The sequence below is a fragment of the Solanum dulcamara genome, chromosome 2 (genome assembly GCF_947179165.1).
Source record: "Solanum dulcamara chromosome 2, daSolDulc1.2, whole genome shotgun sequence".
In the NCBI taxonomy this organism is placed as follows: domain Eukaryota; kingdom Viridiplantae; phylum Streptophyta; class Magnoliopsida; order Solanales; family Solanaceae; genus Solanum; species Solanum dulcamara.
The window spans coordinates 8713345-8728945 of NC_077238.1; the positions used below are offsets into that span (position 1 = coordinate 8713345).

The 15601-nt window shown below is 31.8% G+C and overlaps 2 protein-coding genes across 2 annotated transcripts; both read left to right on the plus strand.

Moving 5' to 3' along the window:
• The first annotated feature begins 565 nt into the window (after nt 1-565).
• On the plus strand, nt 566-6415 carry LOC129880228 (uncharacterized). Its single transcript, XM_055954172.1, has 4 exons — nt 566-1400; nt 1768-1952; nt 5487-5561; nt 5682-6415. Exons 1-4 carry the CDS (start codon nt 734-736, stop codon nt 6033-6035), a joined length of 1281 nt encoding a protein of 426 aa, XP_055810147.1. The 5' UTR covers nt 566-733; the 3' UTR covers nt 6036-6415.
• Nucleotides 6416-14045: 7630 nt separating this feature from the next.
• Nucleotides 14046-15601, plus strand: LOC129875109 (thioredoxin H4-like). The gene is made up of 3 exons (XM_055950545.1): nt 14046-14373; nt 14927-15049; nt 15277-15601. The coding sequence occupies exons 1-3, from the start codon at nt 14140-14142 to the stop codon at nt 15415-15417; spliced, it is 498 nt and encodes a 165-aa protein (XP_055806520.1). The 5' UTR covers nt 14046-14139; the 3' UTR covers nt 15418-15601.

Consider the following 15601-nt stretch of genomic DNA (forward strand, 5'->3'; position numbering starts at 1 on the left):
TCTTATTAGAATCCTATTCATGTCTTTGGTTAGGTGAGGGTATAGAGTTCCATGTTAGTCGTTGTATTAGCATATACGTGTAGTCTTTGACTTTGGTGTTTGATTTCATCTACGGTTTATTGTATTTAGGTGACCACACCTTATTGTTGTTGTTGTTATAGTTCGCATATTTTCTCTGCACAGCTTTGCTATCAACTGTCATATTTTTTTAATTACTACTTTGATTTACTTGAGTCGAGGATTTTTCGAAAACAACTTCTCTACATCAGTAAATTGATAGTAATAAGACCTGCATACTCTCTAGTTTTTTCAAATCTCATTTTGTGGGATTTTACTGAATATATTATTGATATTTTGACAAAATTTATATAAATTAATTTAGGCTATATATCATATCTGTTAAGTTTTTAGACGAGCTGGAATAAGTTAGACTAAGCTAATAAGTAAACAGATTAATGACCCACCTAAACTTAAATAAATTAAACGAATTATATTTTTATGGGCTAATTTTATGAGGATATGTTGGGCCCATTTTCATTTTTCTTTTTTTGTTAAGAGGAAAGTGGAAAAACCAGTCCACTCTGTCAATAACCCCAATTCCTCTCCTTAAGCTACAACTCTTCCCGCCGCTTCACTTCTCAAACCCTTGCTCAACCCACCTACCCCCACCCAACCGCCGTTCACGGCGGCATAACATCTTCATTTTCTTTTCTTCTTCCTTTCTTCATCCCCAATGGAGGCGACGGCGGCGGCGTCTGAAACCTCCGATGGACCTGTCCTGAATGTGATCAACAAGCGCCTTCGTGCCCTCCGCAAGAAACATAACCGGATTCTCCAAATGGAAGAATCTCTATCTAATGGAAAAACCCTTAACAAGGAGCAAGAAGAAACTTTCCGTTCAAAACCCAGCGTTGTTTCTGCCATAGACGAGCTCGAGAAGCTTCGTCAGCCACTAGCTGCTGCTGTAGCTGAAGAAATCAACCTAGCTACTCAACACCATCTTGTCTCTGCTTCTGCGGATTTCCCAGATGAGAAATTAGCTGGAAAAGAGGATAACAGTTGTGTTGAGGATTTGCTTAACATTATTTATTTTGGTAACATGTTTGATCATGCGAATTGGGGAAAAACAGAGTTTGTTTCAACTATGTGGAAAAGAGCAATGCATGAGAGGGCTTGTTGTTTGAACTATGATTGCATGCCGGAAGATGAATCAACAGATGTGATGGATTTGTTGTCAGAGAAGGACTTGGATTTGATCTCCATGCTTAGTGAGCTGCTCATTCGTCGTCCTGTCAACTCTACTTTGTCACACAAGCAGGCCCTTCAAACTTGTATTGAGCATGCCAAGCTTTGGGTGACAAAGTCTGATCAGCAAATTTCACCAGAATCAGATGTTACTTGTGAGTGTAAATTTTACTCCTTTCATCCGATTTTATTTCATTGTTGTTACTGTTTCTTTTCTCTGAATGCTCTTTATTGCTTTTCTTATTAATTGTTTAAATAATTTGATTTGTTGCACTTAAGCCATAGCTTGATAGTGAAAGTGAACAAGTTTAATAACTCATCAAAGTTTAAACTTCTTAACAGTTTACATATTATATTTGTATTCTTGAAAGTTTTATAGAAATGAGATAATGTGAGTCATTTTGGAAAATGGAAACGAGTGTTGTATAGATTGAGGAGGGGAGTATACTTCTAGCAATATCCCCTTTTTATTTAAGATTGAAGTGGTCATTTGTAGATACTTATGTTTTTGTTTTGTTGCAGATGCTGGTTTGAGATCAAAGTTGAACAAGATCATGTCTTCGTTGTATTTTACCACTGAACCTGTTTTTAGAGTGGAACAGGGTGTTGCAGAGTATGAGCCTTATCCGGTGCCAGTAGAAGAGACGGTTTTGCCTGTCAATGCAGTCATGCAGGTGGAGAGTCCAGTTGGACGCTATCAAGAGAAGGTAAATGCTACTTTGGGATACCTCTAAGATAGAATATCTAATGCAGATTCTGAGAGAATGTTAAGTTGTGAACTTGTAACTTTTTCGATAATTACCCATGTTTGCTATAGCTGTTTCCCTATAGTATTATAGTAAATATAGCAGTTAGGTGATGTTGAATTAGGCCCTATACTGATTCTGCATACTCCAAAGCACACTTCAGAATTTGTACTTCAAAAGCCCAAATCTTCACTTCTTTTTGGTTTGTGAAAATAGAATAGACTTTTATCAGTTCATGTGGTTTTGTTTAGGCCGATCTTTTGACTTGTCAGGTTTTTGGAACCTGATCCATGCTATTAGATTGCGTGCTTCTCCCCCTTTTTTGTTTTATTTGGGGGTGGGAGTTAGGACTTATACCTTTAACACAACACACCTTACCTTTTATTTTGCTAAAATATGGTTGTTTGTGCTGTTAGTTGTGTGATAAATAGTTCATAAACTTTATTGATGAGTAGTGTGGATTTTTGTGCTGTACTTTTATTGTGTGTGAAAAATTGAGGCTTTTGTTAGTTTAGATACCAGGAATACTATCTTGAACAGTAATAAATATCTAGTGAAATAAAAAAGATTACGATCATGGTATGCCTTAAGGCTTGTGAGTGGTGCCTTGGTGATAATTGTATCAACATTCTTAATGGGTCAAAGAAAATATCATGGATTAAGAGTGAAGTTGGTAGTAGAGGAAAATGAATTATGCCCTACAATGACTTAAGTCATATCTGCTCCAGTTTTGGATTCTAGCTTAAATAAATTAGGTGAGCGTATCTGCTCCAGACTTGTAGGGTTTACCAATTATGGACTAATTTAATTTTCCCTTTTGGTTTATAGGTTATATATCTTTGCCCTAAATTAACTATCCTACACCCTGATGTGCTGTCTTCATATCTGTATACCCTTTCTATATTCCCTTTAATAATTTTAGAATAGGAGTTAATAGTATTCTAAGGCTTATTTCGAGATCCACTGGGTGGTTCTGGTTATTGCATTTTTCATGTGTCACTAGGAAACACTGTAGTTATTTGGTGCAAACGGGGAAAAAGTAGTCCATTTCTGAGGTTGTATAAGGGACCAAATGAAAATTTGTGGTCCGATAATATCCAGATAAAAGCAAGCAAAAGCATGAAATGATGAAAACATTAGGATTCCAGATAAACAATAGATGCACTCCTGTTCTAAAAAACGATGATACCCCTGGCTATGCACAAGTTCCGTTATCCAGACACATCATACACATGGAAAGGCCTCAATAAAACAATTCTAACGTTTTATAAATTGCTCATAAGTTGAACCTAAAGTTGCTTCAAGCATGCCCACTTTTTGCTAAAATCTATCTATATATTAGTAAGAGACTAAATCCGAGTGTCTTTTTATAGCGTGGAGTCTGGGCTAGCTTGTAAGCACTTCAACTATTTCATCAGGCACCAATACCTGCTATCTCCTACCAATAGAGAAGAAATCATCTAGTGTTTTCTTGCCTCCGCTTGGATTTGACCTTGGACCTCATGATTCTTTTCCCTAGTGGCAAAGTAAAAAAATTCATCAAGGGTATCCAAGATTTAATATATACATATAAAACATAACTTTTGACGTATATACATAATATAATTTTTCGACGAAGGGCGTTCGACTGGCCATCTGTCACCACTGCTTCTCCCACATCATCCACTACTAGACCATACCCTTGGGTTGCAATTGATCAGAGTATTTCTTGAGAAGGAAACAAAAACTTATTTACATTCACTGCTGAAACATGCTTTTCTTTTTCCTGCCTCTTTAATTGATGTTTCTTTATAAATGATATTAGTTGTTACTTGCCATCTTCTGCTGTAATCAATCGTTTTGACCCAGCATGACACCAAAGGCTGCCTTTGAGACTTTACTGTTCCTTCTTCATCTTCATCTTTATCTAGGCCAAGATCATTTTAAATTTCGTCTGAAAGTATGTATTTTTCTTTCCTTTTCTTTCTCTTTCTTGCTTTGGGAATTTGTTGGAAATATTCAAATATGCCTGGGTTTTGATATACGTGGGAAATTAGCTTTATTTAGGAGTTTGCATTTTGTGTCTTTGTGAACAGTGAATTCAGGATTCTGAATCGTGTTATTTTGAGATCGTTCCTTCTTTTTGAGGTTTCCTAGAAAGAAGCTATCCCTTTTCTACATTTCTTGGTTATCAACTTTTGGAAGAGGGTCGGTCATTTTTCTTGTTTCTATTTGTTTAATTGGCTTTCAAATTTGGCCCCTTTTGGAGTTTCTCTCTTAAATATATCAAGAAAGTTTGTATTTTTAATGCAAATCCTGAAGCAACCTGATTTTGGTTTGAAGTTTATTTTGTCTCTCTTTCTAGACAATTAGCTTATCCTCTTTGCATTTGTTTTTGGAATACAGTTCCTGAAGTGATACTTCAACTTAAGCTATAGTTTAACTAGCTGCATTTTGCTGGGATCTGTTTCTGATTAGCTGCAATAAGGATTAGGTTGTGGATCTCTCGCTCGCACACACACGTGTGTGCACACACCAAGACAAATGTCTTTTGGTCATTGATTGATTCAACATTTCTTTGTTTCTAGTTCAGTTCACCTTCTTTTATCATTTCCTTGAAATTTAATACTCTATTTTGACCTCTTTAATTAAATGATGTTGTGCTTTGATTTTTCTTCTTCCTCCTTAAACAAATAACAGAACTAAGTAAACAAACTTGTGTTTTTTGTTTTTCCATTTCTGTTACCATTTAGTGTTTCTTGCACTTCGACTATCATATTATTTTGTTGTCATGCTTTCTTTAGCATTTTGTCTTGTCTTTTTCTCTCCCATTGTTTTCTCTTTTTGAAATGCTTTTACTTGAGACGAGGGTCTATCGGAAACATCCTCTCTATCTCCCAAGGTAGGGGTAAGGTCTGCGCACGCTACTCTCCGTAAACCCCACTTGTGGAATTACACTGGTTTGTTGTTGTTTGTTGTTTACTATCTTCTCTGAAAACACTGATTTCACCATATGCTAAAAGGATAGAAAAACTTATTAACCGTCAATGCTGAATATTCTATCTTTACCAGTTTCCTTTTGAAGGTTTATTTGTGTAAGGTAGAAGGTAAACTACACTTTGTCTCTTCTCCAAACCACTGATTTCACGATCTAGAGAAGGATAATATTATGACTCTTGACAATCTTTTGGGCAGAACTATCTGAAAACAGAATAGTGTAGTCTTCCCATGTTTTTGGAGAGAATTTTGATGTCTTATGTTGTTTTTCATGTATTCACTAATTCTGATATATTGATGTGTAAACGCTAGAATTTTATCAATAGTTGTGCTTCTAATTTCTTGTCTTTGAAATATGGTGGGACACTTGTGTTTGTAGTAATGGTAGTAACTCATCAAATGACTTCATAGGCACACATATTTAGCACTCCTTTTCTGTTTTTTCTTGTTATTTTAGAAGTCCTTGCCGTAGCTTCTGTTCCTGTATCATCCAACTTCAAATATTTATTTGTTTCCCAGGAGGAGGAACATGTAAATTCTCAAGCTGATATATCTAATGAAATTCACGATAGCTCTGCAAAAGAACTCCACCAGGTATGCATGTGTACTTCTTAGAGAATACTTTCTCAAGTTGAATGTTGTTATTCACGAGATACCTTACAAAGCTATAAATGTTAAATTTTCCAATAAAACAATTACTTTAATGGGGAACAGGAGGAGAACTCGTCCGAGGAACGTGCTGAACAAGTTGGACATGAGGGAGAAGATGTTGAGAATCCGAAGGATGCAAATGTTGATAATCAACAATCGGTTCCCCGGAGGTCCCATCAGAATTTCAGGGGTAATCGTGGTGGTGGAGGCCGTCGTGGATACTCCAATGGCCGTGGAGGTCGGGGCAGAGGACGGTCTTACCATGACCATGATGAATACTATGATCAACCTGGTAATTATTACCCCAGGAATTATCCTAATTATCGGGGAAGGGGTGGTAGGGGTAGCCGTGGCGGTGGGAATTACAGCACCTATGCTTCAGGTGATCAAGCTGGAAATGTCCCCGCTTTTTCATGATTGTTTAGGTGGAGCATATGCTGTACCTTTTTTGTTGGAAGGTGATAAAAACTATTTCGTGGTTACCCTGAAGCACTAAATGTGTCAACTGTTTTGCCTGTGTTAAGTTCTACCAGAGGAGCATTGGGAAAAGAGTTAAGAGTAGTGACTTTTTGAACCTTACAACTTGCAGATCAATTTTGTGTCTTAAAAGAGTAATAGTTTGATTTCAGGTGAAATTATATGATATGTCTGCTATATTCTGAGTGAGTAAAAGCTTCCTGCTGTTACATAACATTCAGAAGGGTGATTTATGCACAGCTGCCTGCTGTTATATAACATTCAGATGTGCCTTTTTAAGGCTGTACCCATTTAGATTTTATCCTTATTTTCAAGACTTAGTTGAATTACACACTTTTGGAATTGTAGGACATCAATTGTGCTATTTGGGTAAAATATTAAATTAGAGGTGTTAAATGAGTGGATTATCTTGAATTTGAATAAAAATCAAAATGAGTTGGAGTTAATAAATTAGCGGCTTACGACTTTGTCTAACGGTTGCTTGGATTGAGATGAGTGGGATTAATATGGTTAAACATTGGTTGCATTATAACTCTTATTACTTTAAAGTTTTAATTTAAAGTTCCTATTCTTATCTGACATTTTTTATGCTTTTACTGAGTCGAGGGTCTTCAGGAAACAACCGTCCTATCTTGGTAGGAGTAAGGTCTGCGTACATTCTATCCTCCCCAGATTCCATGTTGTGGAATTTCACTGGGTTGTTGTTGTTGTATTTTCTTATGATTAATGTAATTATCAAACAAAATTAATAATATTTTCTTCTTTATTGTAGTTGCACCTAACACATCGAACAAAAAAAAAGATTTTTGTTAATGTAGGATCTCTCGTGAGTAAATTTGAGATAAGAATTTTACATGCATAAGTTATATTTAAATTCTAATTATAACTATTCCGGGTTCTTAAACTTAATACAAATATTGCAAGACTTCACCATTTATACCAAAATAATATAAAACATAAGGGATTAGGCTTCATTTTTTTAAAAAAATTATTTTACGGTCTAATCTCCCCCTCCTTTTTATCTCCAAATACATTTAAAGCTGTAAAGTCCATTAAAAACTATATTAACATCCATTAAAAAGTCTTAAGTTGTGAAGTTGAAAATCGAGTTTTACAAAATTATTATTGGTTTGAATTCAATATTGTTGCAAATGAGTGAGAATATCCTTTGGAGTTTATATGTTAATTTTTTTTTTTTGTAATTTACATAAATTTCATAGTATTAAGAGCTAATTACATTATTTTCCTACTCTTCAAATTACAAAAATTCCTTAAAATTTATGAATTTTAGATACATCATTGAACTTCCGAATACATTAGCAGACATCTGGATACATAGGGGAGGGATGTCCGAGAGGGGAGTGATATATCAGAGAGGTGATAGGATATCTGGATATGTAGAGGAGGGATGTATCAGAGAGAGGAGGGATGTCACCGAGAGGGGAATAAGGATGTATCAATGAGAGTGGAGTGATGTATCCGAGAGTGAATTTCTAATTATTTTTTTAAATGGTAGAAAATTTTAGAAATTATGATAAAATAAGATGTGTATTTAGATAATTTTTCCTAATTTGTAAGGTAGTTTGGTGAAAATTAGAATTAATTTAAGTCTGAATTTCATATTGAAACTTGAAGAGGAAGAAGAAGAACAAGTTATTTGTATTTTGTATATTGGGTGTATATTATTTGTATGTCCAATATACCAGTGAAAATACACAACATACAAAATATATAATTGTATTTTTTGTATGTCAGTGGTATGTTTTATTGATTTATTTATTTATTGAAATGTATATGTTTTGTGGAAAACCCACTTTTTCTTTTTGAACAACATATGTTTCCGCTAAACTGGGTAATTAGACCCTTAGTTTTGCATCTCTAGTTAAAATATACCAAGTAAAAATGAATTGATTGTTATTTCTCCTAAATTAGTATGAACTAGATAGATTATATTTTTATAGACTAATTTTATTATATTTAATTGCACGATTTTTCCTTTAAATAATTTAATTTTTAATTTTTGCGCTTTAAATGAATTGATCTTTAATTTTTGTTTAATAATCGAATTTACGCATATCAAACATAAGTTCTTTAAGAAAATGGACCATAATTTATGAAATATTATAATACAAAAATATAAATTTATAACCCATAAAATAATTATTTACTTCGATTAACAAAAAATTAAAACCAACACAAAATAGAAAAAAAGTACAAATGACCCATCTGCCGAGGTTCTTGAACTATTTCAAATGGGGGCTCTGGACACCAAGTGAAAAATAAAAAAAATACGGTTTGTTCTTGAACTGAGTTTTGGCTATTACATATTAGAGACTCAAATGCTTGAGTTTTCTGGTCGTGGATTAAGTAATAAAACATTAATATTTTGCACTTACTAAATTTTTAAGCTCTCTTATGATTAATTAAAATCCTACGTACAAGTACGCACGTTATCGTGTTTTAATTTTTATTTGAGATTCTTACATTGACATTTTTGAAAATATCACAATCAATTGAATCATACTGATATAAACCCCCTACCCCCAAGGTAATAGGTGGTTTTAAAATATAACTATGATTATACAAAATAAAATAATCAAAATGTTAATTTGATATAAACTTTATAAAATAATCGATCAAATCATGATCATAGTGATGGAGTAAAATAAGGAATTAAGGCCAGCACATTTAGCCACATAAAATGAGAGATTCTACGAACAACCAAAAAAAACAATATATTTATTATAGTTCCACAAAGGCGAGTCTTCATTTCATCTACCCCATTTCAATATAATGTGTAACATTTTCGTCAATTTTACTATTACTTTGGATTATAGATGCAAATTACTTGAGAAACTTCCTCTCTTAGAAATGACTTTTATATCAATCGTCACTTCCACATCTGCATCGTGAATTACGTTATTGAACTTATACTCTAAATATTATGTCTTAATCATGCTTACCAAGATTGGGATATGCAATAGTAATTCGGTCTACCAAAATCTTGTTCTATGAAAAGAGATTTTGTTTCAGATCTATTTTAAATCATGATCTCTCATTATTCTTAATCACTATGTACCTATTTGAATCACTTCAAAATAAATTATTCCTTTTCTACTTTTCAAGAATAAGTATAATTATTTTTATTTAGTCAATAAAGTGCATCAATTTATTTAACATGTCAACTTAATTATATATATTTTATAAATGCTGTTGGGAATATATATAAAAAGGTCAATTATGCTGACAGAGAATAGTTTAAAATTTGAATGGTTTAATAAATTAAAAAATTTAAAAGTCATGAATGGTGCATAAAATTAAAATGTATCAAACATCTTGAGATCATATCTTTAAAATAAAGAAACGACAGATGAAACAGATTTAATGATACTTAAAAAAAATAAAAATAAAAAACGAATTTTTTTAAAGGGAAAAAAGAATTTCCTGAAAAAACAAGTTGTGATAGCCGCATATAATGAACGGTAATTAAAATTCAGCCGCAAAAGTTTTTTACTGTGGGAGCATCCACTTTTGATCTTGATAATAAAGATCATTTTTAGGTGTTTAATTATAGGTTATAGGGAAAAGGGTATCACACAAATGACTCACTTATATTATTTTCTTCTAACGAAAGTTAAAAAATTAATTTTAAATTAATTTTTTAAAGTTTTTTATTAAAAAAATAATACATATAGGGGTATATTTGATCCTTCTCACATATAATTATTTTTTGATTTTTTTGATTCAACGGCTAATTTAAATTTATTATTTTGATGGTTAAATTTATTTTTCTCACTACTTTTATGGTAAAATTTATTACACATGCCTCAATATTTTTTATAGATACAAAAACTAAACTACAATATAGAGGCAAAAAAATTTAGTTTTAAATTATAATATAATTGCAAAAAAATAGTTTTAATTTTTTTCTTCTTATTTTTCCTCTTTTTTCCATTAACATTTTTTTATTTCTCTTATATTTACACCAAAGAATGAAAAAATAAAAATAAAAATAAAATAAGAATTAAAAACTCAAATAATGATAATCAAAGAAGTCAAAAAATAATTCATGCGTGAAAAAAGTTATATATACCCCTAAACTTTGCTAAAATTTTTTCACATGTTTGGGTATATATATTTTTTATTATTTTTTTTACTTTCTCAAAAAAAATATATACCCCATACATGAATTTTTTTTTCAAAATTAAAAATCAAAAAAACAATTTTTTGTCACTTTCTTAAGATGAAAAGGATATATATGTGAGTTATTTTTATAATGGTTGAGACCAGAGTTATGGTGGTAATAAAAAATTCGGCAAAACCCAATAATCTATTATAAGTTATGTATTCGCGTTAAAAATTAATATCTACAAATAATCTAGTTAGAAACTAATAAGCAAAAAAGAACTGTGGTTCAGGACCCATTAATTAAATTTTTTACCTGAATTTATATTTTGACTATATAACATACATATATTATTTTATGGATGAGACTCCTCTCTTCCATTTTCTTCATTTTCCCAAGTCTCTTTTTAGATGAGAGACACATATCATAGTTAAAAATTAAATGTTACGATTTAATTACCCAAAAAGATGATTCTAACCCTACTTGAAAGAACAAATATTTTCTTTATTTACTCTATTTTTTTGGGTAATTCCATGATTCTAGCTGAAATATCATCTCATTTATATATATATATATATATATATTTTTAAAAACCTTTACTTTCCTACTTTCTGTGTGCGGCTTATAATATGTGAAACTTTTGAAGAAAATGAATATGTATATAAACGGAATAAGATAATTAAACTGATAAAGTATGAACAATCAATTTAAAACGAAAGAATAAATTCTAAAATCAATTTATCTGTCACATTTTTTTTCCATATATGTATGTTGCAGCACATACATTTATCTCTTTTATGAATGAAAGCAAGGGTGGCTCAATGTCTAAAACCGAACTTCAAAGAATTTAAAGAATTTTACTTGTATGAAATATTTTTTTTTTATATTTATGAAGTGGTTCATTTAAATCCTCTTGACCCTATGTGGGTCTATCCTATGACCATGCATTTCATAAATTTTCCACTTTTTTTTTCAAACTTTGTGCTCAATCAATTAGGTTACACAGATATTTTCCACCATATTGTGTTTGCACGAATAGTCAGAAAGATTTCTTGTTTATTTTTTTAAATCGATATACATAAATTATACACTTATTATATATAATCATACACACATTATACAACGATTATACATATATTATATATTCATTGATGATTTTTAATTTAATCAATTAAATAGACGACTATTTAGATTAATTCTTCCAGGATTTTTTTAATCAAGTTGCTCCTATTTACACCATTTTTCACGCCTTATTCTATCTCTGTCTTCTATAGGTCCTTTCATTTTCTAAACTTAAAGTTTGGATAAACTTGAGACGACATAGATGATAGGTTTATTTATTCCTTAATCCGTAGCACCCAAATAGAACAAAAGTTGGATCACATTTCATCAACTTTCATATTTAAAAAATGGCTTTTTTCCTTTTAAATAATTTTTTAATTTCAATTTTTCACTCCTAATTTAAGACCATAATATTCAATTTTTTTTTTGATATTTTTAAACTTTGTGTCAAATTAAAACAGAACAAACAAATCGAAAGAAAGATAATATATATTTGTTTTGTAAAACATTCTTCACCACAAACATGTTTGATACGAACAGGACCAGTTAAGAACGTGGCACACTTTACTTTATTCACTTGGATTCTCTATTTTGTTCTTTGACAATGCATATGGAGTTGTAAGTGAATCACACACAAATTTCATTGCAAAATGTTCTTGTGGGAATTAAAATTCCATATTTTAACATCATTTGAAGTATAATTTCCATTTGGCTTGTGAATGTTTTCTAGGCAACTTTGTGTTTGTGCACAAGGACAATTACATATATTAAGAAGAAAACTTTATAACTACCTCAATGGATTCATATCTCAGTGGGCAGTGAGACTCAAATTCAGAACTTCTAATTACTCTCTATAAATAGACATATAAATTGTATGAATCGGTTTTGATGACATATATTTTATTTATTTAATTAGGTCGTCAACAATTCTTACCTTGTGTTTGAATGCATAAGATGAGTAAGCCAGATGCTTCGTGAATTATATTTATCTTTATTTTTCGCGACAAACACATTTTAGTTATACCTAAAGGACCACAATGGGAACATACGTTAAAATTGTGTCAGACTTCACTTATTCAATTGGATTCTTTTCACCAAAATTTTTGTTCCTTGACAATCAGCATATGGAGTTGCAATTGAACTGCACACCAATTTCATTGCAAAATTCTCTCTTGAATGTCTTTTAGATGCCTTTGTATTTCTGCACAAGGTCAATTACAAATTCTAACAAGAAAACTTTAAAATTACCCTAGTGGATCCATTTATCATATACTATTAGAGTCGTTTGGTTGGAAACAAGTTATCCTAAAATTAATTATTCTGGGATTAGTTATCCTAGGATAACTGTTATACCCTGAAACTCCTCTATGTGATAAAAGGGTTAGTGGAAACTTAAGAAAAGTAGACTGATTAGACAGAGTTAGTGGTGACCCGTAGTTTGGAAACTCCTCTATGTGATAAAAGGGTTAGACATTGATTTGTAATAGAGTTGGCATCAGACCAACTGGAAGGGATAGGTGTTAGGCTTGAAGAACATTGGTAGGTTAGTGGGAATTGTAAGATTTGTGCATAAAGATTTGACGGATGTATTTCCTTAAGTGCATGTTTTCTTCTTGCTGATTTCTTTATATTATGCGGTGGGCATCGGTTGACATTTGATGCCTACCAATATGTGTTGTTTGTACTGATACTAGTCTTGCTATGCCAGTTGACATAGTTTGATTGCAGGGTCAGTGATGTTTCATAGGTGAAGACGATGATGATCTCTAACAACTTCTACTGTTCCTTCCTTATGATGGGAGCTGTGTCTTATTTTATTTATAAACACTACTCTTAGAAACTCTTGTACTTGTTTAGACTAGTTCCTTAGGAGGGTTTTCAATGTATTTCACAACTATTTTTTTAATTATCAAAGAGACTTCTTATGTTTTCTTAAATTCTGCATTGACTTGATTTCAAAATTGGTGTAAGGCTTCTTCTATCTAGGTGTTAAAGTAGGTGCCCACACGACCTGATGGATTGAGTCGTGACACAGACGAATACTTTAACTTATCAAATGATCATCTAAACACCTTAACTCGTAATTCCTACTCTCTCTTGTCGCTTGAACTTTGACAAATTTAGTCCAAATCAGATTATGAAAAATTAAATATAATATCAGAGTCGGACTCCCGCATTACAATGGTGGGGCAAACCCCAGCGAGAATGTTGAATCCCATAAGGAGGGTGTATGTGTTGTCCATGACAGAGGACAAACTGATGAAGGTGGGTCAAAGGTCAAAGGTCAAAGAGAAAGACTGAAGACTTCTAGATTGGCAAGCTTAAAAAAAAAGGAATGCACATTACATTTTAGGAAAATCCCACACAAAAAAGTGTGAGAAAAAAAACAAAAAAAAATAGAACTTCACATGATATATTTGGGCTTGATGACGGCGTAAACCAAGAGGCAAATTCATTAGATCTGTTGGCCAACGCGGAGAATATGTCCAATGGTTTTGGGTTGTAACTTGTAACACCTTTTAGTGTAACAATTTTTTTATACCATTATTGTATAGAAATTAAGCACAGTTAGACTAAAGTGGTATTGATCCTGTATTATAAATATTGGACCAAAGCAATATAGCATCAAATCTCTTTTTGTATAATGGAGCGGTCGATGTAATTGAGGAACATATTCTATAATTAGTTTAAATTGTTTTTACATTTGATAAAAGAGAAAAGTTGGTACATCAGCAACCATTATAAAAAGGGTTCAAGCAAAGCTCCAAATTCAAACATCAAACCAAAGAAAATCTTTTAATAACTAGAAGTTGAAGAGCAGAAATCTTTTACTCCAAAAAAAAACTAAAAGAAAAAATGGGTGCTAACTACTCAGCTACTTTGCATGAATCTCATAATATGCCAATCACACCACAATTCAAGAGGTTGCATGAATCTCATAATATGCCAATCACACCACAATTCAAGAGGTTGCATGAAGCTCATAATATGCCAATCACACCACAATTCAAGAGGACTCAAGTCATTGCTTTCCACACTTCAACAAAATGGAAGCTGCATTTTGATTTTTTGAAAGATACAAACAAATTGGTAATCATTTTACACTATCACTCTCTATTTTGACCAGTTAAGTGCTAGAAAAATATTTTTAAGTGTTAAAATTAATTTTATAAATAAACAGTTACATATTCAAATTGAAGTGTTGAAGTTGTTTATAAGCAGTTGATGTATATAATAAAACAGTATTGATAAGATGTTAAAATGACTTAAATATCTTTAAATTTTTTGCAATAAATTATAAATTTAAAGTACCCGTGTAAAGAAAGAGAGGAATTGAGGATTTGTTTTGCGAAAGATATTTTTGAGAATTTTAAAAAAAATAAGGATAAAATATTTGGTCAAACGGAAAGTGCATATATCATAGGGAAAGGGGCCAAATATACCTTTGAACTATTCAAAATGAGTTAGTTTTACCTCCGTAACTATTCAAAATTACCCTATTGTAATATTTCTAGGTCAAAAATACCCTCCAACTAGCATAATGGATCATAATACCCTCCTTTCACTATCAATATATAAAAGTTAAACTCATTGTATAATAGAAGGCACTAATCATTGGATATTTTTGCTTTGTTGTTACTAGGTTCTTATTGACTTTACAGCTACATGGTGTGGTCCTTGCAAATACATGGAATCAGTTCTTAATGACTTCGCTGCTAAATATACTGATGTTGAGTTTGTCAAGATTGATGTTGATGAATTGGCTGTATGAATTCTTTACATCACAATCCTTTTCTATTTTTTTCATATTCAGCGAGTTATTTTGTTATATGGTCAGTCAATTAATAGTTATTATTTCAGAAAGTCACTTTTTTTTGTTCAAATATAAAAGAAAAGTGTTTCTCTGAGATAATAACTATTAGTTGAGTGACCATATGATAAATCAACCTTATACTCGTGTGACGCCTCAAATCTTGGTTGAAATGTAAACAGGACGTAGCTCAGGAGTATGGGGTTCAAGCGATGCCAACATTCGTGCTGATAAAAAAGGGGAAGGTTGTTGATAAGATTGTAGGAGCAGATAAAGATGGACTAAAGATGAAAATTGAGAAACACAGAGCTATGTTCATCTAAGAAAATTAAACCAAAGTTTGCTGGAAGACAGAGGATTAATGAATGACACTTCCTCTGTAGAATAAAAATTCATGTTTTCAGCTTATGTAATTCATCTCTAGTTCTTGCTCACTTATTGTTGTAAACTTCACATTAAAGAGGCTGATTAAAGCTCTAATGTTTCACATTTATTTGGTTTGAACAA

Excerpts from the sequence above, each read along its gene's own strand:
- LOC129880228 (XM_055954172.1), top strand. The coding sequence starts at position 734 with ATGGAGGCGACGGCGGCGGCGTCTGAAACCTCCGATGGACCTGTCCTG. Across the intron at positions 1,953-5,486 it reads TTGGACGCTATCAAGAGAAG|GAGGAGGAACATGTAAATTC; the intron begins GTAAATGCTACT and ends TTTGTTTCCCAG. Across the intron at positions 5,562-5,681 it reads CTGCAAAAGAACTCCACCAG|GAGGAGAACTCGTCCGAGGA; the intron begins GTATGCATGTGT and ends AATGGGGAACAG.
- LOC129875109 (XM_055950545.1), top strand. The coding sequence starts at position 14,140 with ATGGGTGCTAACTACTCAGCTACTTTGCATGAATCTCATAATATGCCA. Across the intron at positions 14,374-14,926 it reads TGAAAGATACAAACAAATTG|GTTCTTATTGACTTTACAGC; the intron begins GTAATCATTTTA and ends TGTTGTTACTAG. Across the intron at positions 15,050-15,276 it reads TTGATGTTGATGAATTGGCT|GACGTAGCTCAGGAGTATGG; the intron begins GTATGAATTCTT and ends AAATGTAAACAG.